The sequence below is a fragment of the Empidonax traillii genome, unplaced genomic scaffold (assembly GCF_003031625.1).
Source record: "Empidonax traillii isolate 1590-97213 ecotype Southwest subspecies unplaced genomic scaffold, ASM303162v1 scaffold99:size1466351, whole genome shotgun sequence".
Lineage (NCBI taxonomy): Eukaryota > Metazoa > Chordata > Aves > Passeriformes > Tyrannidae > Empidonax > Empidonax traillii.
Genome location: NW_020955292.1, coordinates 819,960 through 847,718, shown reverse-complemented (window position 1 = coordinate 847,718; position 27,759 = coordinate 819,960). Strand labels below are relative to the sequence as shown.

Here is a 27,759-nt window from a genome sequence, read left to right as displayed (position 1 = left end):
AATAGCCACAGGGAGACAGCAGCAGAGCAGGCATCTATTTCAGAGGGCAGAAGTTTATCACGCAGGACAGGATTTCCACTGGGTTTATCACTGTTTTCTCTGTGTGGAATGAAGTCATTAAAGAAGATGTTTCCACTCTGAATTAGCAATGAGTTCCCACTTAATCCATAATAGTGCCTCAGCGTTCCCGTGTGACTTGACTCCAGGGACCTCGCTGAAGCTTTTCTCCCACCTCACACCTTTTCCTTTATCCCCCCCCATTCCTCTCTCCCCAGTTTCTTCTCGTACCAGATCTTTGCAAAAAGCATTCCCTGCTTCCTCAGACCATGTCCCAGACCACAGCTTTGGAAACCACGACAGAAATAAGAAGTAGCTCTGTTCCACAATTCCCTCAGCTGTTTTCATTAATCAGCACGTATCCCCAAACTCCCCGTACCTGGAGCCCAAGGAGCTACAAACTCTGGAGTTTTCTGCGGCAGCAGAGCCCTTCCAGGAGCACCGTGGAGGAGCTGGACACTCTGTTAAAGCCCTCTGGGGGCAGGTGGCGGCCCCATAGCAGCCACCCCATAGCCGAGGGTGACCGGCATCGGACCGTCCTCGCCCGTCTCCCGCGGACCTCCCGCGGCTCCCATCACACCGAGACGTCCCGTCTCCATCATTCAAACTCTGGGGCACTAGACAAGGCGGGCTCGGCCAGGGCGGGCCGGTGCAAGGCAGGGAAAGGGGCTGAGGCCGAAGGTTCGACCCTCAGCGAACCCGGCGGGGCCGCGGCCCCTCAGCCGCCCCCTCACGCGGCGCGCGCGCCCCCTGGCGGAGGGCGGGGGTAGGAGGGGCCGCCCCGGCGGGACCGGGACGGGCACGGGGGCAAAGGGATAACGGGACCGGGACGGGCAGGGGGGCAAAGGGATAACGGGACCGGGCTGTGCCGGGAGCTGGGCGGGCAGCGGGGCAAAGGGATAACCGGACCGGGCTGTGCCGGGAGCTGGGCGGGCAGCGGGGACCGCGCAGGGATCGTCACCCGGTGCTGAGCACTGGTGAGGCCGCACCGCCAGTTCTGGGCCCCTCGACTCAGGAAAGACATTGAGAGTCTGGAGCGGGTTCAGAGAAGAGCAACGGAGCAGGAGAAGGGTCTGGAGTGCATGTCCTATGAGGAGAGGCTGAAGGAGCTGGGGGTCTTCAGCCTGGAGAAGGGGAGGCTCAGGGGACACCTCATTACTCTCTAAACTCCCTGAAAGGAGGTTGTAGCCAGATGGGGTTCGGGGTCTTCTCCCAGGCAACTAACGACAGGACGAGAGGACAAAGCCTCAAGCTGCGCCAGGAGAGATTCAAGTTGGACATTAGGAAGAATTTCTTCCCAGAAAGGGTGATTAAACACTTGAACAGGCTGCCCAGGGAGTTGGCGGAGTCATCGTCCCTGGAAGTGTTTAAGGAAAGACTGGACGTGGCACTGAGTGCCTTAGTCCAGTTGTCACGGTGGTGTTGGGTCACAGGTTGGACCCGATGATCTCAGAGGTCTTTTCCAATTTAATCGACTCCACAATTCCGCGGTTCCGTGCCCTGCCGCCGGCCCGCGGCACCACTACGCACGCGCGGCCGGTGGAGGGAGGCGGGACCGCGGCGGGGGGGACGCCCTTCTCTTGGTCCCGCCCCCGAACGGCGGTGACTGGCTACAGCGGACAGAAGCGCCTCTCCCATTGGCCGGGCGGGCCGTCCGTCCGGGCCGCGGGCCGCGCTTCGCTGCCGCCATGGTTCGGTTCAAGAACAGGTGAGGCGGGCGGCGCCCGGGCCGGGTGCGGGGCCGCCCCGCGCCGCTCACCCCGCTCTGCCCGCAGGTACGTGCTGTGCGAGGTGCTCTCGGACGACCCGCGCTGCCGCCAGTGCATCGAGGACCGCGCCGTGGGCCTCGCCGTCAGGGACGCCATCGGGCGAGTGCACGGCGACTACGGCCTGGCCTGCTGCTCCATCTCCTTCACAGGTGCGGGCGGGACGCGCGGCCCGCGGGGTGCGGGGCTCCTCGCGCTCACCAGCGCGTGTGTGTCCCCGCAGTGAAGTACCTGAACGCCTACACCGGGACGGTGCTGCTGCGCTGCCGCAAGGACTCGTACCGGCTGCTGTGCTCGGCGCTGCCCTTCGTGCGCTACCTGGAGAGCCGCGCCCAGCGCTACCCCTGCGCCCTCAACATCCTGCACGTCGGAGGTCAGGAGCAGCCCCGGTGCTGGGGGACAGGCCGTGGAGCTTGGGGGGAAGACAGAGATCAGTTGTATCTGCCAGGACCCCCTAGTGCAGCTGCGGGTGTCACACACCTCGGGTGTCACGTCACGGCTGCCAGCAGATCTAAATAAGAAACAAGCACCAGCAGGTCTTTGTTGAAACCCTCGTTAATTTTGCTTGAATCTTCGGTACATTTATCACAAAACCAGCAAATACAAGATGACATTGTTTTCTTTTAAAATATATTTTCAAAGTATAGTATCTTCTATATCCTGGAAATTAAATCCCTTGGGGAACTAACAGGCACTGCATCTTAGAAATTATTACTGCACCACTTGAACTCAGCAGTGCACAAACGAAGTCTACAGCCTCTCCTCAGCATTTGCAGTAACAAAATTGTTTCCTGGGCCATTTCATACAATGCTCTTTGGAAAATACACCCGCAGCTCTGAAACACTTGGTTGTGTAGACTGTTACATGTTTTTCTTGTGACTTCTACAGGTACCATCAGAACATGTCAGAAATTTCTGATTCAGTATAACAGAAGACAGCTGCTGATGCTGTTGCAAAACTGTACAAATGAAGGTGGGTTCCTCCAGCCACTTTACTGAAACACAGCCTCGTCTCCTGGGGAGTTTGTAGGATATGCTGGGCTACTTCTGAATTCTTGGCCTGAGAAATGTTTCTTTCTTTAGAAGTAGAGGATATTCCAGTGTATGTGAAGAGACCAAGTAATGACCCTCTGTTGCTCCCTTTATTGCAGAGGAAAGACAGTGTATACGGAAGTCCTTGTTGAGCTGTTCCCTTACAGAAGAGCAGTCTCAGAGCGGAGATGAAGAGGATGATGATGGCACAGACACAGACTGAACGTCACTTGTTACTGTTCACCTCCATCCTCAACTTGTGTAATCAAGATGTGACCAGTTATCTTCAGTGTTAAGCAGAGCAGGGCACAGGAAGAGCACCTGTTCATATTTGTACTTCATTCCCCCTTCCAAGTGTTCTTAAATAAATTTTTAAAAAATGAAATGTGGTTTGCCCTAAGTAGGTTACTTGCCTGTTTCACTCCTGGAGTCCAGACCACCAGGGCTCCTGAGGAGTGTAGCAGCTCAACACGGTCATCTTGCTGAGGTAGAAGTGAGCTTTAGGCAGTTGGCACAGACAAGGAATGTAGTTATTCTCCTTCAGTAAAAAAGCACTAACCTCTTACTGGGTTTTACCTTTCAGTGCGCTGTTAGCCACAGGATATCCATTTTTTTTGAGTCAGCAAAGCACCAGTTGTATATACAGGAGCAGAGGGTACAGGGAATGCAAGGCAGAGCCGTAAGGCTCAACTCCATCCCACCCATTATAAAACTCATAGGTACAAGTACTGCTTAGATATTTATTAAGTTTACACCAATCAGTTACAGGAAAGTAGCGTTGCTGGTATTATCTCGAATCCATAGGAAAACAAGATACAATTGAAGACGCTGTCCCTGTGGAGACTGCCCCTGCAGAAGGCACAGCCTGCCTGCCCCGCATCACTTCCCTTGTCCTAGTGCCTGTGACATGTGGAGGTGAGTCACACTAGCTCCAGCTATTCTGTCTCTCTTCCCAATGCAAAGAAAAGTTGACTATAAATGTGCAGAGATAATAGAACACAACAGATACTGGTTAGACACTAAGTTACCCCTGTTCCATGGCTTAAAATGACACACTGTGAACACAGTTAACTGCATATTTGAATCGCTTAGTTGCTTTCTCTGCCCTCACCAATTGTTTTCCAATACGCATTTAAAGCACTGACAGCAAGATGTGTTACCACTTCCAGGCATCTTGTCTTAGTCTCTTTGCAGTCCCTGACAAGCTGTACTGTCTTTCCATCAAGTGTGGTTAGTTGTGACCAAGCGTGAAGTCAAGCTACTTTCAAAGAATGTTTGGCAGGTGTTCCCTCTATCCTCCTGCAGCAGCTGAAGTATTCTTTACCTCCCCTCCCTCCCGTTCTTTCTGGTTTACAGCCACTTGAGGTTTGGCAGCAGCTCCCCCTGAGGCACCTGTGCCTCGAGGAAGCACTGGTGTAGTGTGGAGCCTGTAGCTTTGGAATTGAGCATCCATATACTGACATCAGCTTTTTCAACAGGGACACAACCAATGACTGCCAGTGGTGTCGGAATACCTGACTCCAGGAGCCTCAGACACACACTTCCCTGCTCAGATCCATCACAGTGTAAGGAATAGAGCACACTGAAGCCTGTGCAAGTGCAGGCAGACCACTGGTGCAAGTGGGGCCAAAGGCAAGAGAAGACGCTCAGGCTCCCACTGTAACTTCAGTGGTACCTTGCACCAGCTCTCTGGAATTAATTCTGTTAGCAGGAAGGTAAAATTCGAATCTGTGAACTAATTTTTCCAGGGCTCCACGCTGGTCTGACAGGTCAGGTGCAGCTGAGGAGGAAGGGTTTAGTACTCTGAAGTGTGTGTGCATGTGATTTATTGCAACTGCTGGCCTTGACTGGTACATCACACCCAGAGTTCATTTTATTCAACATAATCCACACCACTTAACTCATTAGCTCAAATCAAAACACAAGCAGTGCAGAATGTGACCACCCAAAGAAAGAGCGGGGAGGGGTCCAGAAGAGGCATTTGTAGCACACATCAATTTACATCCCAGAACCAAGCAGATACAGGCCCTTATCCCAGTAACAGAGAACCCCACTTTATTTCTGGGGTATAAAAAGTTATCTACAGACTTCAGCTATCAGTTGTTCTTCCAGCTCAAGAGCAGCCAGTGTCAAACCATCAGTCAGGTGGTTACCAAAAGTCCTAGGGGGGAGCGTTTGTTCTATATGATCAGGTTACAAAGAATGTGTAGCTCAGGGTTGCCAAAAAACAAAAATTAAAGAAAAAAAAAAATTTAGCAGCCTCACTCACCCACATTAAAACAGAGCTGAACAACTGAGAGAAGCTAGGAGGTTCCTCCTACCACTAGTGCCATTTTGAAATACACAAATTCACTGAATCACTTCAAAACCAAGTAGCCAAGTTCTGCTTTACACTCACTCACCTCAGCTTTAAATCTTTCCAAGCCAGGAGAACAGGAGGAATTCTTGCTCTTTAGAAAAAGAACAGATATAGCAGCTAACACTCTAAAGCCAGTAAGCTCTTTTGCCTGTTTCCAGTGCAGCCAAAACCAGTTTCTCAAGAGAGCAGTTTGACAGCTTTACTGAGACAGCACCACTGTCAGTCAGATGGACTTCTGTCCATGAATAATTAACTGCAGGGAAATAAAGGCTCTCTGCCTTTTCTCTTGGGTAATATTGCAGTACTTTGGCAGTGCTACATCGCTGTAAAGACTTTCATACTGCTTACCAGGCCAAAGAACTGACTCGGCAATTAGAAGCCTTGGTGGATTTGTCTCTTGGTTGTTACTTTCAAAACTCTGTTTCAGTATAAACTCATTAAGCAGTTGGAATCAAAACAGGTTACTTCAACACATATTGTCATGGTTTCCTTCTGAAGCCCCTAGAAGCTCTGGAAACACAAGTTTAGGCTGTTCAAATTTAAATACTTAAAACTATAGCAGCAAAACAAAGCAAAATTAAAAGAAAACCAGGAGAGAAAACTTCTCTTGAATAGCAGAATCACTTTGTGTGAACAACAGAGGTGCTGAACAACAGCTTCTGCTTCTGTTTCTTTCTTTTCTTGCCTCCCTTTTCCTCTGTGAAGAATTAAAATGAAACTGTCATTCTTCTCATGGAACAGGAACATCACACAAATGGTCTCCCCCGGCCTAAATGGCTTCTACAGGCCCACAACACTTCCTATCAACTCACTGAGCACCAAGTAGTTTAATTTTAACAAAAAAATTACTGCAGACAAACTAAGAGAGGCTCTATCACACCTAAAACACACTTAAAACAAGCATAACTGATTGCAAAGTTGCTGTTGCAACAGCAGATCCCAGGACTGCATGCATGCAGCAATTTGTCTGTCTGATAAATATCACTTCCATCCACATCCAAAAAACACAACTGGAGCTGATACTCCACTGAAACTCCCAGGCCCTCCCATCCAACTCTCTCCATCCTCCAATGCAGTTTCCAAACAGGAACCAAAGCTAAACATCAGAACTGAGCATTATAAATGAGTTTTATCAGCCAGCATCGGGCTGGTTTAAGTCCACCTCAATTTGCTGGAGGTTTAAGTTCATCTCGATTTGTTTCACACTCCCTAACTTGGCATTTCAGCCAGCAGTTACCTCAGCATTTTGGTCAAACTTGAGCGGTAGTTCAGCAGCTCAGGTATTTTTAGTTTAAAAATGCAGAACCTGAATTTAAGTTCCAGCAAAGACATGGCAAACATGATTGTCAAAAGCCATCTCTGTCCTAACAGGATTCTTCGCTAGTTGGAGATCTCAGCTCCCACTAAGAGGCTGCTTTAAGCTGACAGAAGCCCTGCTCAAGCTGTTCAGAAACCACAACCTGACAATTTTCGGAACTGTTCTCTGGCCAATTTCTGGTCCCCAAAACTGCTGCTCTCACTTCTCCCAGAAGAAGAAGGGGATATAATCCATTTTTTTCACTTCAAGAATCTTTCCTGCCTTCCCCGCTGCCTCTTACCTGACAGATGATCGGCCGTGGACGGTTTGTCCAGTTTCAGGAGGGCTGCCTCGATAGCTTGGCTGAAGGAATTCTGGAAGCTGGGCACAGGGATGCGGTCAGAGCTGTCACTTTCTCCATCACTATCCACAGGCACAGGGAGTGCCAGGGTGTTCTCATCTGAAAGAGAAAAAGAGATGCAAAGGCTGCATTAAACTTCCCCCATGCAAATGCCCCTCCACACTCCAGATGTTTCTTGTGAGGCTTCAAGATTTCTCGGATTTAGATGCATGGTAGAGAACCTGAAGTACCAACACCAAATTTTCTCTTACCTCTTGTCTTTGGAGCAGGTTTAGGCCATGTTTCTGGTTTTGCCTTTCCAACTCTCAACATCTATCAAAAAAGTTGTAAGATATGATTAAACTCCATGTACTAGAACCAACCTGCATATCCCCTAAGTGGCAAAAAAATTTAGGAACCCCTTCAAGCACTCAAACCCTACAGTGTCTCCCTAAGATTTATCCCACATGGTTTTCCTGTGGGAAGCAATTGTATTATCAGATTAATCCCCAACTAAGACATGGGTAATTCTGACAAGATTTACTCTGCTACACGGCTTACCTGGGCAAAGGAAGGGAAGGGAGACTCTTCTTCCAAACTCCCACAGAGCAACGGGCTGACCTGGCTGGCAGCAGGTGACAATGGAGCTGGAATAGACTCTGCAGAGAAAGGAGCAGAGAATTAATTAAAAACAGCTGCACTTGACAAAGACACTCATTAAGCTGCTTATTGGGATGAGACAGAAATAAAGTTTTATCTTATGTAATTAACGATTTTTATCTCATTGGTTCCATCCATCAGTCACACAGAGGGACCTCTTGAATTTCCCCAATCTTTTTATTTAAGGGAAGTTTAAGTTGGGTTGTAGAGGGTTTTTTGGGCTTGGTTGGTTTGTTTCTTTGGGTTTTGTTTGCTTGGTTTTGGGTGTTGGGGGGGGGCTGTTTTGGTTTTGGGAGGGTGTTGGGGTTTTGTTTTTGTTTTGGGAAAAACATTTAATATTAGTTTCTCTTTAACACTTTGTATGAACTGCAAGACAAAACATGTGGTAAAGCATCACTGGACAACAACCTAACTCAGTGCTCATCAGCTACATTTTATTTTAGTATAACGTGGTGGGGAAGATGGAGAGAGTAGAAAGAAAAAATGCCAGTAGTGTTTTCCTGGCATGCACACTTTTCTTCCCTTTTGGGGGCATTTTTTTCCTTTCATTTGCCTCAGCAGAGATTTAAAAGATGGGGTAACTACAGTGCAAATCTCCGAGTCACTGAGGTAGAGGCAGTGAAAAGCAGACAAAGGACCGGGATGTTTCTTAGCCACGTCAGCCTTTAGTGTATGATCTCACAGGCAACACAGGAAACAATCACAGAATGGTTTGGGGGGGAAGGGACTTGAAGATCATCTCGTTCTAATCCTCCTGCCATGGGCAGAGACACCTTTCACCAGACCAGGTTGCTCAGAGCCCCATCCAACCTGGCCTGGAACAGCCACGACTTCTCTGAAAAGAAGCTGTCTTTGAACAGTGCTGAGAAAGTTCAGCTTGAAGACCTGAGCAATAGATCCCAAAAGAGCAATCAAGAGCCAGATGTGGTGTGTTTTTCCAGATGCTCACCTGTCTGAAACACAGGGCTTCTGCCAAGAGGAGACTGACAGAAGCTCTGATGATCAATGCTGGTAGTTTCTCCGGGGCAAGAAGTAAAAGCAGGAAACTGCTGCAGATTCTCTAAAGCAATATGGACCTCTGGATCTAGAAAGAGGTTTTAAATTAAAGCACTACACAATGTGGGGGAGGACTGTCAATATGCAAGTTGTTTCAGGAGTCTAGGAGGAGCCAACTCAATTTTCTTTCCACCCTCTTTCAGGGACCAGTACAAGCCCTGCTGCTGGATGGAAGCAGTTCTGAGGCCTTTTTTTCCTTCTTCACTTTTCACTCTACATCGTGGTTACTATAAAAACAGAAACTAAGAATCCTGAGAGATTTCTACACCCTGGAGACAGAGCTGTGCCCTCAAATGCCCTCTGTCTCTCCCAAAATGTGTAAGTATGCAGCCATTGCATAACATCACTTAACATCCCAGCTAAAACAGCTTATGTTTTTCACTATACTGACATTGTTTTTAACACTTCATAATCTTGCTCTAAGTACACACTACAGACTAAAGGCCTCCAGAGTTCATCCTTACTGTTCAAGAAATCAGCTCAGCAACTAAATGTGACTGGAAACCCACCAGTTAAGAGCAATCACGACTTACATTTGCCCTGTTTCTTGTTCTCTTCTATCTCAATTCTGCGCTCGCGCCGTCGCTCATCGCGAGCTTTCTTCTGCCGCAGGCGCTTCCTCTTTTCGAGGTCATCTAGGAGCAATGCACAACACTGGGTATAAAAACCCCTCCCCAATACTCTGGCAGTGTTTTCTCCAGCTCTGACAACATCATATTCAGTCATAACACTTTAGTAACAAAATACTCTTACAAACAACATATGCTCTTCTAAGCAGTCAGGAATTTTTTTATTCTTTTAATAATTGTTGTCTATAAAAGAGTGAATTGGGGTTGGTCTGTCTGGCAGTCATCAGATAGTTGGCTCTAGAGGAGTAAAGCTGCTATGTATGTTCTTTTTTCTGCCATTAAGGGATAAGAACAACTTCCCCTTCACCCTCATGGATACATGGCAGAGCCTACCAGAAAAGCAGCACCAACCTGAAAACAACTCTAAAGTCTCCTTAGAGATGACAGGTGGCTTCAGAGCCAGTTCACAAATGCTGAACTCACAGGTGAGGGGCAAGTGACAGAGGTAGCGATGACGTTGTCTTATATCCTGGTAAAAAGAGAGCAATACATGATCACAGCAAGGCCCAGAGGCTGCCACAGCTCATGGAGATGGAATGCACACCATCCATCCCATCAAATGGGAAAGAAACCAGCAGCAGAGACACAAGAATTAGTTTGTAAACTACAAACATGTGAAGAATGCCCTGGGTCAGAACCAAATGTTCCAAGGCCTCCACCAACTACACCATAATCAGATTTGGATGCAGCTACTCCAGCTCTCTTACTGATTTTCTTGTTATTCCTCCCTTCTCCCTCACATCACTGGAATAAAATTCTGCAATACCAGTCTTACAATGCAATTATTTTTGTGCTGGAGCAAATTTGCCTTTTATATCTAAATTACTTGGACCAATGACCACCATTTTGCTAGGCTGAATCAAGCAGTTTTCTATTTTTTCTTGGATAGCTGAAATACTTGAAGACAATTCCCTACTACCTCTGCATTCATTCTTACCTGAATGTATAATTTCTTAAAAGACGAAGTAAAAACTACGTATAGTTGTTACTGCATGTGTTAATTCTTACAGTTGTCTTTATTTGAGGTAAATGAATTCAAGACCCATCCCCTCTTCCAGAACTTCAGTGCCTTAAGCACTTTCACTCCCTCTGTCTAAAACACTGAAGTTTCTTTCCATCCTCTTTATTTTCATAACATCCCACTGCTCAGAAACAACTCCTTAAGACTGAGGCAGACACTTCAAGCTGAGAAAGATGATAATCTGTCTAGTTCAAGCTACTGTCTCATATGAGAAAAAAATTTGCTTGTTTTAAAACAGCTTTAACAACAAACCAATCTTAAGCTTGCAATCCCCTTATTCCTAGAACTTGATACCTTCTAGGGAAAAAAAAAAAAAAGCAAGATTGCAGCTTACTTATCAAAAAACAACAGAGAGCACTGCACTTTCCACAGATGCCCTTCACAGATTAGCATCCCAACCCATTATAGTTTTATTATACTGAAGAGCAACAAGTCTCCTGTCAGCTACATCTGCTAGAACACAGGCCCCTAATTAAGCAGAAGATAGAGTAACTACCTCTGTCATTGAGTAGCCAGTTATCTCCACTACAGCTGCAGTTATCTTCTCGGGGCTCTTCTCCAGGCTGCCGTACTCACGGACCAGGCACCGAACGTTCACGGGGTGAAGGTACATGCACTGTCCGTCCTCCGCTGCAAGGTAAGACATCATCACTCCTTCTCTGCCTGTTCATTTCCCATTCTCCCCACCTCAGTGCAGCCTCCAGGAATAAAATCAAAGCTCCTTTCTGAGTTTCTGTGGGACTTTTATTTCACAGGGGTTAGCTGCAACTAATGAAGGGACAAACACACTCCCTCAAGAAGGATCCCAAAGGAGGCATCACTGCCCCCATGATTCCAGGATTTCATTGCACTGACCTTGATAGAAATAGTAAAAAGGAGAGTTGCCAAGATGTCCAGAGCTCACTGTATCTTTAGAGTCTTGGTAGCTTGTTTCAGCTGGATTTGGTTCTTCTGTAGTGTTCGTATCAGGTTCCCCTGCAGTGTCCACCTCGGGTACTTCCTCCTCATCCAGCACTGCCTCTTCTACTTCCACAGGAGGTGGAAAGGAACTTGCCAGGTCAGAGCAAGGCTCCACAAGCTCCTCATCAAATGCAGAGAGATATTCCACACCACACTACCACAGCAGAGAGGACACAGTTAGTACCACGCCACCTCCTCCAAAGATTATCATCTCTGCAAAAATCTTTGGCACGAGTTCACTGTACACTGCGGTGTGAAGTGATAGAATTAAATATTAACAGGATCTGCCAGAGCAGAGTTGTCACCCACCTTTTTCTCTTGGGTAACTGCAGGCTCCACAGCTTTGGAGCTTTCTAGGACCAATTCTTCCACAGCTGCACTGATTCCAGCAATGCCATTGTTTCTATCCTGGTCAGCAGACAATGCTGTCTCTCGCTCCTGCAGGTCATCCAAAGGGAACCAGTTTCAATTTGCCATTTAAGCCATAAAACCACCACCACCACAATTATTTTAAGCTTTGTCCTATACTTCAAGATTTCACAGATTTTCACAGAAACTCATCTGTGATAAAGAGTAACTCAAAGAGAGGTCCTCTCCTTCCTGCTACTGGAAAGAACACCCCTGTGGGACACCTAGAGGCTTAGAAAAGGAGTATTGTACAGGTTTGCCCATGTCTGCCCAATAGAACACTACCATCTGTGCAGCAGAGCATGGCTGCTCAGCACTCAGCATGCTCCTAAAGTTACTAAAAGCCTCCAGAGAGGTTGTTACCTTCAGCTCCTGGATAGCTGCCTCAATAAAGCAAGCTTCTGGGGTGTGCTTTTCTTCCTCATACTGTTTCAGTAATGCTGCTTTCTCCTCCAGAATCACCAGCTGCAAGACCTGCTCCCTGGATGCCAGAAGCAGCTTTGAATACTGGCTGTGCTGGTCATCTGAACAGAAGGAGCACCAATCGTTAGTGTTTGCACGCAGAGGCACCAGTTTGGGCTGCTGCTTCTTCTGAAGTTGTGTCACTGTTCAGTTTTGAGAATTAATCCCCCTAGGGAAGACAATACTCAGTCCACATATTACCATTCTATCACAGGCTGGTGCCACATACCTGCTGTGCTAAACACATCTCCCTCACTCAGCAGTTTATCTGCCACTCAGTTGCAATATGTCAAAAAAATGAAAAAAAAAAAACCTTCTATGTGATGGAAGCATAGTCTTTGAGGGGTCAAAACTTCCTCAAACAGTGCAGTCTTACAGCTCCTTCCTCTTCTCTATATGCTCAAAAACACTGCAATTGGAAATCTCTTCAGGGCGACCCCTGGCTTGGCTCAAGCTAATTCATAGGCCCATTTGTATTAAAAATTCATACAAAGCATTATGATGAGGTTTTCACAAGAAGCACAGCAGAAATAGTAAGCTAAAGAACTTGCAAGTTCAGCAAAAGGTAGTCCTTGTTACAGAAGCACTAACTACAGAGTTTACAGCAACCACAGCATCACATATTAATAGTCCCTATATTCACTGCTCCCCAAGGGTCCAACCTTGTCTACAGAACATCAAGTTAATGCTGAATTTTCTGGCTTTAGAATGATCTTAAATCCTGTATTTGTTCTTTTGTTTGTTTTATGAAAGGATTTAAAGACCTTTACTTTCAAATACTGAGAAACATGTAAGCCCACAGCCTGCATGCTGGATACCCATCACACTTTGGGAGACTTGACTTTTTCCAGAGAGTTTAAATGCACGCAGCCTTTCCCAACTGTGACTGCAAAACGAAGTGAGCCAAGACAGCCCACAAAGCAGCCACATTCAGTAAAATTATTTCTTTAGACACCAAATTTTTGTGATACTAACAGATAAGATGATGATGAGTTAGTCACATTCTTGACTGGAGAAAACTGAAGATGTCAGGCAACAGATGTTTGGAATAGGTTTGCAATAATTTTGATTATTTCACCATATCATTCAGTGACTTCAGTTGATAAGTGAAGATGATGAAAACCTTGTTGAAGATTACAGCCTTAAAATAGTTTAGACACAGAGACAGTTATTTTCGCTAAGCTGTATAATGAAGAGCCAGGGGGAAAAAAGTTAAGGACACTGAAGTGCCAATAAAAGCAGCAAGAGTCACACCAATGACTGTAGGGTACAAAACACACACCAAAGCAACAGCAATGACTGAGAAGGCAGGAGTCTGCAGTGCAGTCACTTGAAGGGAAACAGTACAAAAGTTACAGCCTTACAAAAAACTGAAGTGTGAATAGAAAGCTTATTGTTAATATGTGGTCATTAACCTTTTCAGCTGATAAACGCCATGTTTTGTAATCTGGTTTATTTTAGGATGACAGCACGGCATCACCAGGGTAAATTGTGTCTACGCAGATCCTGGTCACAGCTGGGAGCAGGATTCCAACCACCAGTCCTCAGATACACTCACCTCTGATGTAAACAGGCTGCACCACATTCATCCACTGGGACTTGGGCAGTGCTATGAGAACACCTTTCTCCCTCCTCATAAGTTGCATCGTAATGGTATCACCGATGGCATACTGGCGTGTCTCCATAGCAACAACACTGCAACGTACGGGGGAGTTAGCGGTGTAAAAATAACACTTCAGAGAGACACGTAATTTCATAAATATCGTCTCACCTCTTGAGATCCTTCTTGTGAACAGAGCCATAACAAATAGGACACTTACTCCAGGTCTTTTCGCTCAGGGAGAGATAGTGAAGGATACATGCCCAGCAGAAGATGTGCCCACAGCGGGTGATCTTGGCTGCGGTGGGTGGGTACAAACATATTGGGCAAGAGGGCACTTCATGGCTACAGATTCGCTGAAACGGCACGTGAGAAGAACAGCACAAATTTTAGACTCAGAAATCAATTCCTGGGATACAGAATAAGCCACCTGTAAGATCTACTCTAACATATTACCTGACAGGTCTTTAGGTTCTGCTTATTTACCAAGGAATTAGTACCCCGTGAATTAACACCTTCAGACTGCACATGGAATAACCTTCAAAGCCACCCATCTGGTATCTCTACTCTAATAACATTAAAAAGTGACTCTTCTCATGTTTCCCCTGAGGTATTCACCGTCTCTAAGAGTTAGCAGCATCTTCATCATCCGAATTCAGACAGTGAGGAGACGGCAAACGAGCTCTGCGGCCTCACTTACACAAGCAGACTTGTGCAGCCCTGTTCAGCTGCGAGACTGAACTTACCCACTTCCATGAACATTCTGGGTTTAGTCAGACACTTTGTTAGCATCTCTGTGTGGCAGAGACAGAACTGCCAAGCAAGCACCTCGATTTTTCAGCTCTCTTGTAGTGTCAGGTAACAGTAAGCCCACCTCTTCTCCACCTACACCATGCACCAGACTGTCTTGGCAGATACAAGTTTCTGCTTGAGGCAACCCAAACTTCTGACCACAATTCTGAAGAGATTTTCTATTTTGTTGCTAGGCAAGATAGGCCACCTATGCACAGAATAATTCTTCAAAATTCTACACCCTAGTCCTCTTCCATGGACTCGTGCCCAAGTTTTCTGTTAATATCTCGATCACAAGGACTCTGTCTACAGAATGTCAGATACTATTTTTGATGAGCTCCCATCTGCGAAAGCAAGAAGAAGCTGCTAATTTTCCTAATAGATTTTAGCACTTCTCTTTTCCTGTCATGAAAGTATTTCATAATATATTCCATGACAGATCTTTCCCAGTATTGTGGGAGTGACAGAAAAGGCCTCAACTCAAAAACAGCTGAGTTTTATGTAACATCACAGAGGGAAAGAGGCAGTTAAAGACAGGTTGAGGTTCTTAAGAAAAAGAAGGAAAAAAAAAAATCTAGCCCATCACAACTGACCACTTGCTCCACAAAGTCCCAGTTGACCAAGGTATCTGGATCAGCAAAGTGGACTGTGTAGTCCTGTTCTTCAGAGACAACAAACTGGCAGCTGGGGAAAGGCAAAGAGACAGATGATCCACTCAGTTGTTTCTAAAAATTCTTCGAGAACTATTTTACAGGATTCTCTGAGCTGCTTCTTTGTCCAGCAGAAAACTGCTGGATGCAGTCAGTAACTTCTATCTACAAAAATCAAGAGTTCAATTCACAACCAGATTTCCAGAATACAGATGTGTCTAATTTCAGTTAGACACAACAGCACAAACTAACTACAGAATGAACCAGGCAGTGTGGTTTTCCAGAAACATGTAAGGAACAGCCAGCTCCATAAGGGATCTATTAAAAAACAAGGAATCCACATGGGGAAGAAATATGGTCACAAAAACTAGAACTATAGCTGTTCCTGCAAATAGACTTCACTACAATAAGCCACACAACAACAGGGAAAAATCAGAAGCACCAATGCTGAAAATACTTTTTATCTTTAACATTATTGGAGAGGGGAGTCCTGAACACACTTCAAATTCCGGTGAAAGCAACGATTATTTCCAGTCAAAAGCAATTCTGCTGCTGGATTACTATATTGATCATCATTTGGATTATACTACATACTTAGGGACTTGCAAAATAATCAACAGCTTAAGAACTAAGACCCATGTAAGTAATTGCCCCTGGAACTTATAAATTCAAATTAGCTTTCATCCAGCAACTGCTATCTCTTCCATCTCAACTTATTAATTTTTTGGAAAAAAAAAACACAGTCTCCCATAAGAGAACTACAGAGATATTCCAAAATGGAGGGTCATATTCCAAAGTGATGATAGAAAATTAGAGCAGATTAACTGGTTTGTAGCTAAAGGACTCACTCCATCGGATACCTTGTAAATAGGTAAGAACAACATTCCTTTCAAATACAAAAAACACTATGGCAAGGTAATTTCACCCTGGAAAAGACAATACAAGTAGTCAAGGCCAAACACAATTCCCTGGCTGTTCACCCCTCACAGTTCAGTGTCTCTGCAGAAGTGTAAGAGCCCTGTTGGTCTTCCACTCACTTGGCCTGTAGGAAAAGCTCCTTGTTGAACGGTTTATGTCCCCACTTGTTCCTTTTCCCCCAGTTGCCATGTCCATTCCCATCAAAATGTCCTGCTTGGCCACGGGGTTCAAAAGTGAAGTTCAGTAAGTGGTTCAGATTTATCTTCTTGGGACCAGAGAACTGGGCAGGGCTGAACTCTGCCCGTTGAGCCTCTGCTACCTAAGAGACAACAGCATTTGTTAAAACCTGCTAGAATGTCCTGCAAAAGCATCAGTACAGGTGGATACCCAGGCCCCATCAGTGATTAACACACAGAACATGCAGCATTCCCTCACTCACCTTCTCCCATTCCAGCTCTGCAAATCGAGCAGGGCAGCATTAGAAGTGCAGGAGAATCTGAAAGTCAGAACTCAGTGGTCTTACCCCACACTGAGCAAAAGGAGGAGAGTGCAAAAACAAACACATGAGGACAAGTGAAAGCTGGAAAAACCCAGACAAGGTAATAGAAGGAAGTTGTTCAAATCCAGACAATATTCTTCTAGACAGGCAGCAATACAAGTCTGATTCCTGTTTGCACAGGTTGTACTTGTTTCAGTTAGTTTTCACATAATGAAGCAAAGAATGAGAATTCAACAGAGGCAGCAGGTGAGTTTTGAGTCAGCAGTCTAGGTAAGCAGTGCTGCTCATCCACCAAAGCTGAAAAATCACAGTATCAACTAAATTAAACCCCACAAACAGTCTACACTATTTAGATCCACATCAACATAAAAGCCTCAGTCTGGTTTTACTCCGCCTTGATGTCACCGAGGCCAACACATTTACTTTCCCAATTCCCCCATCTCATGTAAATTTGTGCACTGAAGTGGTTGGACAAAATCAATTTTCAGAGGGCAAGCTTTAGCCTGTTTAGGAGACTGGTGACAGAGTCCCTTGGGAGGATGTCCTGAAGGGCAAAGGAGTCCAGGAAGGTTGGACATTCCTCAAGAAATCTTAAAGGCAGAGGAGCAGGCTGCCCCCATGAGCCAAAAAATGAGCCAGTGGGGAAGAAGACTGGCCTGAACAGAGAGTTTTAGCTGGAACCCAGGAAAAAAAAGGAGTTTATGATCTTTGGAAGAAGGGGCAGGCAGCTCAGAAGGATTACAGGGATGTCATGAGGTTATGCAGGGAGAAAAGTTGGCCACTGTTGTAAAAGACAATAAAAAATGTTTCTATAAATACATTAGGTACAAAAAGAGAGCTAAGGGAACTCTCAACCCTTATTGAATGGTGGAGGGTGAAACATAGTGACAGAGGAAAAGACTGAAGTAATTAATGCCTTCTTTGTCTCAGCCTTTAATACCAAGACTGGTGTTCTGCAGGGTACCCAGCCCCCTGAGCTGGAAGACAGGGACAGGGATCAGAATGAAGCTCCCATGATCCAAGGAGAAATGGTCACCTGCTGTGCCACTCAGACACACACAAGTCTGTGGGGTTTGGTGGGAGGGCTCACCAAGCCCCTTCCCATCCTTTACCAGCACTCCTGGAAACTGGGCAGTCCCAGTTCACTGAAGTCACCAGATGGGATGCTGGGCCAGAAGGAGGATCCGGGGAGTTACAGACCATCAATGTGACCCCAATGCCTGGGAAGGTTATGGAGCAGATAATCTTGAGTGCCATCTCATATAATGTACAGGGCAACCAGGGGATCAGGTTGTGAAATGCAGGTCCTGCTTGACTAACCTACAACACGGTGATCCACTTAACGGTCAAGGGTAAAGCTGTGGAAGTTTTTTACCTGGACTTCAGCACAGCCTTTGGCACAGTTTCCCACAGCATTCTCCTGGGGAAACTGGCTGCTCTCGGCTCAGACAGGTGCACTGTTTCCTGGGCAAAAAACCCAGGGATGGCTGGGCCCAGAGTGGTGGGGAATGGAGTCACATCCAGCTGGGGTGGTCACCAGTGGTGTTCCCCAGGGCTCAGCACTGGGGCCAGTCCTGTTTAATGTCTTTATCAACTATGTGGCCAAAGGGATGGAGGGCACCCCTAATCATTGCAGACAATGCTAACTTGGGTGGGGGTTGATCTGCTGGAGGACAGGAAGGCTCTGCAGAGGGATCTGGACAGGCTGGATCAACAGGCTGAGGTCACTGGTATGAGCTTTAACAAGGCCAAGTGACGGGTCCTGCACTTGGGTCATAACAGCCCCGTGGAATGCTCCAGGCTTGGAAAGCTGCCTGTCAGGAAAGGACCTGCGGGTGCTGGTCAAAAGCAGCTGAACTCGAGCCAAAGTGTGTCCAGCTGGCCAAGCAGGCCAAGGGCATCCTGGCCTGTGTCAGAAATAATGTGGCCAGCAGGAACAGGGAAGGGATTGTCCCCCTGCACTGGGCACTGGTGAGGCTGCACCTCAAGTCCTGGGGTCAGTTTTGGGCCCCTCATGACAATAAGGACACTGAGGTGCTGCAGCAGGTCCAGAGAAGAGAACAGAGCTGGGGAAGGGTCTGGAGCACAAATCTGATGAGGAGCAGTTGGGTCTCTCAGAGCAGAGAGCACTCCTCTTCTGCCGTTGCCAAGTGGCTCCGCTCACACTTCCTCTGGCATCTCAAGGATGTTGGTTAGCACCTCTTATCACTCCTTCCCTTCCCAGCCCAGGAGCTGAACACAGCAGACCTATCCAGGCAGGTCAGAGCAGCCATCCTGTCATCCCAAGAAAGAAGGCCCTGGAGACATGGCATTACAATTCTCACCTCATCTCGTCTCCCACCATTAGAAGAGCTAAAAGGTTTGCCACTTCCGCCGCTGCCTCCCCTTTGAGGGGGCATCTTGTTAAAAGCTTTGCTTTTCTGTGAATTGGAGCGACGGGACTGACTGGAAAAGTTCTCATTTTTTGAATATGAAGTTTCTCTTTTACGATTATAACGCTGTTTGGATCCACTCGCACTCTTTCCATCTGAAAGGGAAAAAAAAAACCAAAACAGAGAATCAGATCAGCAGCCTCAGAGTTGACCTTGTGTAACTTCACCTCAGAGAGAAGTTCACCTCAGCCACTACCCTGAGCCCTGGTGTTTATCAGGACATCCCCCAGCAATCCAAACCATTTCATTCCTATCACTGCCCAAAGAGCTGGTCAAAGAGTTTAAAAGAAGGATATGTTTGCTGTGCTTTATCTTTTATCAGAATGGTTGAATTTTCTTTATCCAGATTTGGAATTGCCATCCCCAGATGCTGGCATGTTGCCTGGTACATTAAGTGATAAACACCAACATCATATACCACACCTTCATGCCACATTACAAAAACAGTCAACAACTAATTCCTTTTTTAATTCCATTTTCTGAAAATAAACAATTTATCATACATTGTTCCCTCATCTAAATACACTGTGTTTCTCTTGAAGTCTCCCACTGCCTGTTTTCACTCAGTTCTCCCCCTGTGCTTAAAAGACCCCAACAGATGTAATTGTTTTAAAAATACAGTTCTATGTCACGAGGCCAACAAATGCTAATTGATCTTGAAGTACAAACTCAATGCTTTGTGGCCTTGCAGGACACATACCTAATGTCAAAGTACTAAGTCCACCAACCTATGCAGCCAGAACTGTTTGCCAAAAAACACGCTCAGCACACCACTGACCCTAATACAGGACACGGTGGTGAAGCACGAAGCAAAATACTGCAGGAATAAAGTTCACAGGAGCAGAAAAATCAGTCAGGTTCCTGAGAGAGGCTCCCTTTGTCTAAAACACCTGCTACATCAGACTGCTAGAACAGGGTGTTAATACTAAGAACGCATTTCTAGTAGTCTTATCACAAGATCAGAGTTGCCCGAGGACACAACAGACTGCTGACATGTCGCTTAAGCTGGCATTTCCACCACCTGCCCTAAGTTTTATTTGTAGAAGAGGCATGTTGATAAGCTTAGAAACAAAACTCCACAGGCCCAGCAAGACACCCACCCGCAGCAGCCAGCGCCGAAGTCACTCTGGATACCCAGTAAACATTACACAAACAGCCAGGCCCCACACAATATCTCGTTGCATTTATAAAAGCCTTCCAGTTTCCCTCTTCCCACTTTGCAGTCTTCCCCACCCCTTAATATAAACCTTACATGCTCGGCAAACACACCACTGTGGGTCAGGATCGTATTTCCATATGGGCAGTTTCATTGCCAGTGCTCCCAGTTTTCCCCTTTCCCAGCACCATTTCCCATCTATCCAAGCACTTAAAACAGCTGGAGTGGTGTCACTCACATAATTTTGTGCGTGTGTGTTGTTTTTTGGGTTTTTTTGTTATTTTAAGTTTTCTCTCCCACTTGCACTCCCCAAAAAGGGCGGGCAGAGGACTGGAAGGTTGTGTGTTATGTGTTACTGAGAATCCAACTTCTTAAGAATAAACTAAGTAATAAAAGTGGCTGGATGGGGTTTTGTGGTGCTCTGCTGTTTCTTCCACTTGGCAGATTTCAGTCTTTGCCTGCAAGTACAGCTATAGAAAGACACAATCATTACTTTCACATGATGTGACAGAGCCATTTTTTGCAGACAAACTTTATCGTCAGAACTGGTCATTTACTCTGCTGTTGAAAGGGCTGATCCTTTAATTCAGAATTAAATCAACTCTGTCAGAAGCACAGCTGTGTAACTCAAACACATGCTTGCATAGCTGGCACTGCTTTAATGCACATCAGGCTAAAAAGACATGGCTTGAGCGTTATCAGGAAAAAAACACACCAGAAGCTGCCAAGAAACTGAGGGTGTGACCAGGTCTGGCTGAATGATTACTCAGAGTGTTTTTTGAGAGTGTTTGGAGGGAAGAAGGAATAATCAACATCTCTGAGTCTCTGGTAAAAAATTAAGTCATTTTGAAGAGGTTTGGACTATTACTTCAGTTATTCAGGGGCAGAGCTTGTCCCTTTAGAGCTCAATGACCTTGGTAAACCTCCAGTTTCAGTGAATACTTTAGAGGGGCACACACCTACTGTCTGTACAACCTCACAGTTTCTCCGCAATCTTCAACTGGAGAAAATAAACTACTCAAGAGAAATCAGTCTAAAGTGGGTCTTTACAAGGGCCAGGAACAAGGAACAGCTTGAACCTGCAGCTGACAGAAGAATTTCCTACCACTTGAAGTTTTAATCAAGTTACTCATCACCAAATTTGTCAGTCAGCCGGTTTACACACATTCCTGTCATGCTACAGGTCCTTTCAAGACAACTCTTAAAGTCTTTGGGAGTCACCAGTGACTCTCCCATTTTACAGGAAAGGACTCTCCCCCTGTGCCTGTTTCAAAAGGACCTTACAACCAGTCTCACAATGCTTCAAATCTGATTTTATGGATTGCTAGTTCTTCCCTGCTCCCGGAATAATTATCCTTAGGAGAAGCCTGATCCGTCAGAGTAGCACTGACATCGGTCAGCACACAACCAAGAGCTCAGACTATGCATTTGTAAACTGGAACACTTCTCCCCCACCCTGAATCTAAGCACTGCTGTTCCTTCCAACCCTTCCAGCATTCCACGTGTCAGGGAGCTCTCTGCTTTGTATCACCCATCCCTGCACTCCCACAAAGAGCAGGGCAGGACAGCTGCACTCATGCAGGGAGAAGCGGAAGGACTCTCACTGCCACCCTCACTTGTTAGAGCCCAGTTTTAAGCTGCATAAGTTTGGGTTTGGCAGTTTCTTTTTTCCTTCTTTTCTTGGCAAACTAGGAATGAGCAACAGCAACAGTGCTGGTTAGGCATTTAATCTTCACTCAGGTCCTCTGTCCATAGGATCTAACATATATATATATATATATACACACAGATTATGTGGATGTATCTACCCATCCACACTCCTTGAGACTCACAAAAAATACTGTCTACATAACTTAAAAACACTAAAAACGAAACTGTTCCTGCATTTTGGAGCAAGCTCTGACATCCATGGTGTTTCCTGCTGTTAGAAGACCTGTATCTCCAAAGACCCACGAAGAGGAGACCAAGTTCACAGGACTAGGAGCAGCTCTAGGTGACCACTTTGGCACTGGGGCTGCAGTACAGGTTTGCTGCTGGGGGGAGAACCTGCAGTTTCCTTCCATCTTTTTTCATCTCTTCTGCTGAGCTGTGCTGAAGCCAACAGTATTGCATAAGGGGTTTGTGGTGGGTCACACTAAAGCCACAGGGTGGTTTCATGAAAACACACTGAAGCTATTGCTGCTGCGAAGGCAAACATCCCAGTGAGGAAGAAGTGACCAAGCACTTACACAGCCCAGCCAAACATCTCACGCTCGGTATGACAAGGCCCAGAACTTTTGTGAGAACTAATGTTGTCCATCAAGTCTCCAGGAGGAGAGGAACCCAACAAGCCTATTTTCCCCTAGCTACTTTATTCCATCCTAATGGAATGGGATTCCTGTTGGAATATACAACCCAAAGAAACTTTTCTGTTGGAAACTTCAGAATTTAATTTAGTCTCTGAGACCAAAGTGAAAGATGGGTGGAATCCAACTTGCACAAGTAGAAGAGAATACGATACTCTATTTAGCCCATTTCCAGTGGTGCTGCAAGAGAAACAGAAGGAGAAGCTGCCACAAGGTCTCACGAGTGTTCATCTCCTCAGCTGGACTGTTACAACAGGTTAGCTCTGGAAAGCATCAAATGGCAAGAGCTTGAGTGAACTCAGCCCAGCGACCACCGGGGGAAGGTCTGTGGTCCATAAAAATACTTTCCATTTCAGAGGAGAAACAAGATTTTCAGAACACATACCATACCATTCCTGAAAAGGGGAGAGAAGAGGGGTGGATCACATCAGCTACATGTCCAGTGATAAGGAACTCAAGAAAAAAAATCCTATATGGTGACATGCCAGCGTCCTACGTGCAACAGCTACCAAAACACACAATTAACACAGCTGCATCCTGTGTAGCTGTTTGCCCTAATGTGACTAAGGGAATGTCATTTCAGTTGCCAGTACCCTCCAGTTAAGATTTTACTAAACATCCACTGCTATGAAAAGAGATTCTAATTCTGCCAGGCCTTTTGGATGCATCATAAAGGAAGCAACTCATCCCTTTGCCCTCCACTGTAGTTAAGAAACAAGTATCGCAGAGGTAGAATTATGCCAAGACAAAACTGTCCTCTGTTTTATTTAAAAAAAGAGGTCTTAAAAAGTTTGAAAATTAGAAGTATTGGAGTAGAAGAGCGTGGTCATCAGCATTCCTCTCCTCACCACTCCTCTTCTACCAGTGGCATTGTTTCAAGCCTGTAAAACGTGACACCCCACAAAAATCTGTGTCTCTTGGCAAGACAAGCACAGGAAAAGTTCTCCCTAAAAAGACTTTTACGTGTTTGAAGCTAAAATTTCACTGTAATTGCACAGTTACGCCACAACCTGGGGAGCTGTGGGTGAGTCACTTCCCGTGTCCCACTTCTGTCAATCCTGTGGAAGATCAATTAATAGAGGTGAAGAGCAGCTTGGTTACCCACCACATGAGCACATTTAGGAGGTCTAAAAAGAAGTCAACAAACACCTTCAAGATACTCATTTTGTTAACCCTCTGGGGTACACTGCTGCTTTCTCAGAGACCCAAAGTAATACAGCTGAAACAAACCACTGAGGAGGAAGGAAATTAGTACAGCAATGGTGGTGTAGTAACCTGTTGACACCTTCTCACATAGTTCCAGGATTAAACCCACAAATTTTAATAATTACTGCCCCATTTCTAGTTTTAGGAAAAAAAATGCAAGGTTACCAGGAACGCTCTGCTCCCCAGCATGTTTGGAGAACCAGAGTGGGCTTTGGTTTTACCGTGGAAAGATGACAGGAACCATCCTGGCTCCTGGTGAACAGCTCTGTCAGCAGAACCAGCTGTTTGCAATGACAGCTGTGACACTTTGGCTTGAATGCCAGATGAGCAAACAACACACATCTAACTGTGAGCTCCCCCATAGCAGGTCACAAACACCGGGGTAAGGGCAATGCTGTGCAGGATATCAGACCCTTAGTGAGGTGCAACAACACACTGAGCACAGAACAAAGTTAAGGGTTTCTTCACAGGCAAACGTATGTTCTTACTATAGAACGAGAGCTTTAGCTCTAAAGCTGATTACTCCAATAGTAATGAAGATAAAGTACTAATCCTTAAAGGAAGAGGAGAGTGGGAATCCCAGCTCTGCGAACAGCGAGCAGAGCCGGAAGAGGAAGGAAAAGAAACCAAAAACAAGTAGTGACCTGAAACGCCGCCTATTAAAAACCCAGCTGAGAGACAAACAACCCGACAAGGCGAAGTTCAGCTTCAGCGCGAACCCAACCGCGGCACAGGCTGTGGGCCCCCGCTGCCCCACGGTTACCCCTCCCTCCTCTTTCCATCCCTCTCCCCGGAGCCCCTTCCCGGCTCTCACCGCCTTTGGGCTTAGACTCCCCCGCGGCGGGCCCGGCCGAGGCGGACCGCGGTTGCTGCCCTTTGCTGCCGGCCGAGGGTCCGGGCGCTCCGGAGCCGCAGGGGCTGCTCTTGTCCATGGCGGGGGCTGTGGCTGTGGCGGGGGTGGCGCCGGGCGGGCTCTGCAGCATCAACGGGCGCCCCGGCGGGCGAGTGGCGGCCCAGGGCGAGGGGGCACGACGGGCGCTGGCGGAGCCGGCGGGGGCCCAGGCTCATGGCCCGCGGGGGCGACCGGCGGGGGCGGCGCAGCGCGGCCTCGGCCTCCTTCATGGCGACATCTTCTCGCTGCTCCGCTCGAACCGGGGAAGGCCGCGGGAGGCCGGGCCGGGCCTGCGGGGCTCCGGGCGAAGGGAAGGGGGGGGGGGGGAAGGGACGAGCTGCTCACGGAGCCCCGCGGGGCCCGGCACTGCCTCCGCCCGAGGGGGTCCGCCCCACCCCGGCACCCACCGGCTGCTCGGCGCCGCACCGGCCCCGGCTCGGCCGCCGCTGCCCCGTAATGGCGACGAGTCGCCCGCAGCAGTGGCCGGACCCGGATGGAGCCGGCGCCGGGCGGGCCCGCGGGCACGACGGGACTCGTAGTCCTCGGCCGCGCGGGGCGCCGGGAGCCGCGGGGGCCCCGCACACCGAGCCCCGCCCGCCCCTCCGCCGGCACCCCCCGAGGGGGTGTAAAACCCTCTGATATCGAATCATTGCCGCCGATCTGCAGCAAATAACAGTAAAGGTGGGGAGAAAAAAAAAAAAACAAACACAACCAAAAAACATCGTGACTAATTGAAGCGATAGTTTTTAGCTTGTCCTTGAAAGCAAAACGGGGAAAAGACCCCACGAGGCAACAGAGATCCTAAAGGCATTTCTTTTAAAAAAACTTCAAAATAACACAGATCTTGAATGCAGCTCCTGATGTCCTCCCATTATTTTAGGGGTGAGCGCTTCAAGTTCAATGGGAGTGCAGTTCCAGTTTCTTCAAAAACAATAGGGGTGGAACATCCCTTTCCCCGTAATTCATACCCTGATCTGAATCAACAGTTCTCAAGTAAAAGCTTCAACACTAGTTTTGTACCCTCAGAGACAAAGCCATAATTTGGATTTCATTGCTCATCTGCTGCACCTGCTAAAGGAAAAATTCTTTGCCCCATGCCCTATAACACCAGATCAACAAGTCTAATAATTTGTGCTTTACACATCTCAAAAAATTCTTTATAAAAATTATTTTAAGAAAAGCCTCATAAAAGGCCTTATTTAAACTCCTGTTTTTTTCCCCCTGTTTATGTCTATAACTCTTAGAATTACTGAACACAATATGAGTATGGTTACGACAGTGTTTAGATCTTCTGGATTTGAGAGGAAAAAAACTTTCTAACAAAGTTGGTCATCCCCATTCACAAGGAAATTGGAAATAGCATGAGAAATAGCATGAGCACTACTAGAAAGAATAGAGAGCCAAAAAACTTTAACAGGCAAACCAGAACATTTTTATTTGCAAATAAGCAGGCTGTGGGAAGAAAATAAATACAAGGAAGTTGTGTGTCCCCCCCCAACCCCCAGTAAAAACAACCATGCCAATGAAATCCCTGCCACTGGCCTTGGAGTCCAAGGTCTGCTTCCTCAGGAAGGTTGAAGGCACCAGGCTTTGTGCCATTAGCACACAACTGAATCACAAGATCAGTGTGAGAAACAGTCCATGGTTCTGAGCACCCTTGAGGAGAAAAGGACACAGGCAGGAGAGGATGAAGTCACACAGTTGTAAAATTCCTTCCCACGGTGCACTGCCAGGTAGGAATACATTAAATATATTCCCTGTCAAAATCCTGCAAGAGAGACCACTAAGAACTTACCTTTACTATTCAAGTTCTCTTTCTAGAGCAAAGGACTCAAACAGAGTCCACAGAACTTGATCCTTTAGAACTACTTGCACACCAACATTTTTGATAAATTTTCCTTATGTCCAAAATAATGTTTAATAGGAAAACAATATGAACAAACAGTCATCCTGCTTAAATGAGCTTCAGTGTTATGCTCGGTACTGCACTTCTCCAGAGACCAACTGGCACACTCCACAACGACTCGCTGCATCTTTTCTGATGCACCTGTATCCTTTATCACAGCCGTCTGATCACACGTGGCTCCCTGTAATAAACAAAAAAGCATTCCAAGCTGCAGGAGCACCTGCCAGAATCCCCTGTACCGTCACTCCCAGCGAGCTCCCGGGGCCGGGCAGCGCTTTGCCGGCTGTGTCGGGCACGGGCACAGCCCCGGGCACAGCCCGAGCAGCGGCGGCTGAAACGCCGCGTCCCGCTCAGCACCCGCTCTCCAGCCAGACCCACACAAGCCCCGCCGCCCTCCAGCCCTTCCCCAGCCCAGCGCGGCCGCTCCATCGCTCGGCCCCCGCCGAGGGAGGCGACCCAAGCGCGGCCCCGCCGCCAAGGAAGGTCCCTCCGGCAGAGCCGGGGATGCGGGAAGAGCGGAGTTCGGGAAGGGCCCAAAGCTCCCCTCACGCCCCGGCCCCGCCCCCTCCGCGCCCCCCGCCAAGCCATTGGCCACCATCACAGCACGCCCGGCGCTCGTTGGCCAGAAGCGGCTGGGGGGCAGGGCGGTGCCCGAGCCCGGCGTGCCGCCCTACCGTTGCCATGGCGATGGGGACGCCGCCGGCCGAGAGGCCGCGGTAACCGGGGCCACCACCAGGGACACCACCGGGGACACCACCGGGGACACCACCGGGGACACCACCGGGGACACCGGCTGCGGCCTGAGCTCCTCCTAAAACAGCTGTAATACTGACGACGCTGCGATGAACAGGGAGGGGACTCGGCTAAAATGCTCCCGGTGCTCCCTGGCTGAGCGATTTGCTGTAGAAGCAGAGCCCAGCTGGGGGCCCTCCCTTACCTCCAGCCCAACTAAAAGCTTTGATCCTACCCTGGATGTGGGGAGGAGTCTTTGAGTTGCTTCTCAACAAGACAGCTGCTGTCAGCTGGGACTGCGGTTACTGCAAACAGAGGACACCGAGCTTACCTTCAAGGCTCCACACATCTTCCCAGGCAGTCTTTGCCTGCAGCAAGTCACTGGAGTTGTCTAGACAGACTGTCTTCAACCCAGGCCAAGGGCTGCTGTAGCTCCCACTTGTCCCTGACAGAGGCCAGTCCCAACCACAGCGACCCTCTCTGCAGCTTTAGGTTATTGCCTTACTTGTGCATTTAGCTCAGCATTCAGATATTCTGGATTTGGGAAGAGATTTCTTTGAGAGGTGACACCAGCCCATAGGAAA

The 27,759-nt window shown here is 47.4% G+C and overlaps 2 protein-coding genes across 2 annotated transcripts; one reads left to right on the top strand and one right to left on the bottom strand.

Moving 5' to 3' along the window:
* The first annotated feature begins 1,667 nt into the window (after positions 1-1,667).
* On the top strand, positions 1,668-3,255 carry POP5 (POP5 homolog, ribonuclease P/MRP subunit). The gene is made up of 5 exons (XM_027881956.1): positions 1,668-1,765; positions 1,833-1,975; positions 2,047-2,196; positions 2,713-2,796; positions 2,975-3,255. The coding sequence occupies exons 1-5, from the start codon at positions 1,746-1,748 to the stop codon at positions 3,076-3,078; spliced, it is 501 nt and encodes a 166-aa protein (XP_027737757.1). The 5' UTR covers positions 1,668-1,745; the 3' UTR covers positions 3,079-3,255.
* A 320-nt stretch (positions 3,256-3,575) lies between these two features.
* Positions 3,576-25,060, bottom strand: RNF10 (ring finger protein 10). The gene is made up of 17 exons (XM_027881955.1): positions 24,460-25,060; positions 18,831-19,033; positions 16,127-16,326; positions 15,033-15,123; positions 13,819-14,003; positions 13,606-13,742; positions 11,949-12,109; positions 11,487-11,615; positions 11,073-11,331; positions 10,714-10,847; positions 9,548-9,665; positions 9,101-9,202; positions 8,461-8,595; positions 7,413-7,510; positions 7,124-7,184; positions 6,813-6,971; positions 3,576-5,911 (listed from the first exon to the last, which is right to left on the bottom strand). Exons 1-17 carry the CDS (start codon positions 24,626-24,628, stop codon positions 5,835-5,837), a joined length of 2,418 nt encoding a protein of 805 aa, XP_027737756.1. The 5' UTR covers positions 24,629-25,060; the 3' UTR covers positions 3,576-5,834.
* Between the last annotated feature and the right edge of the window lie 2,699 nt (positions 25,061-27,759).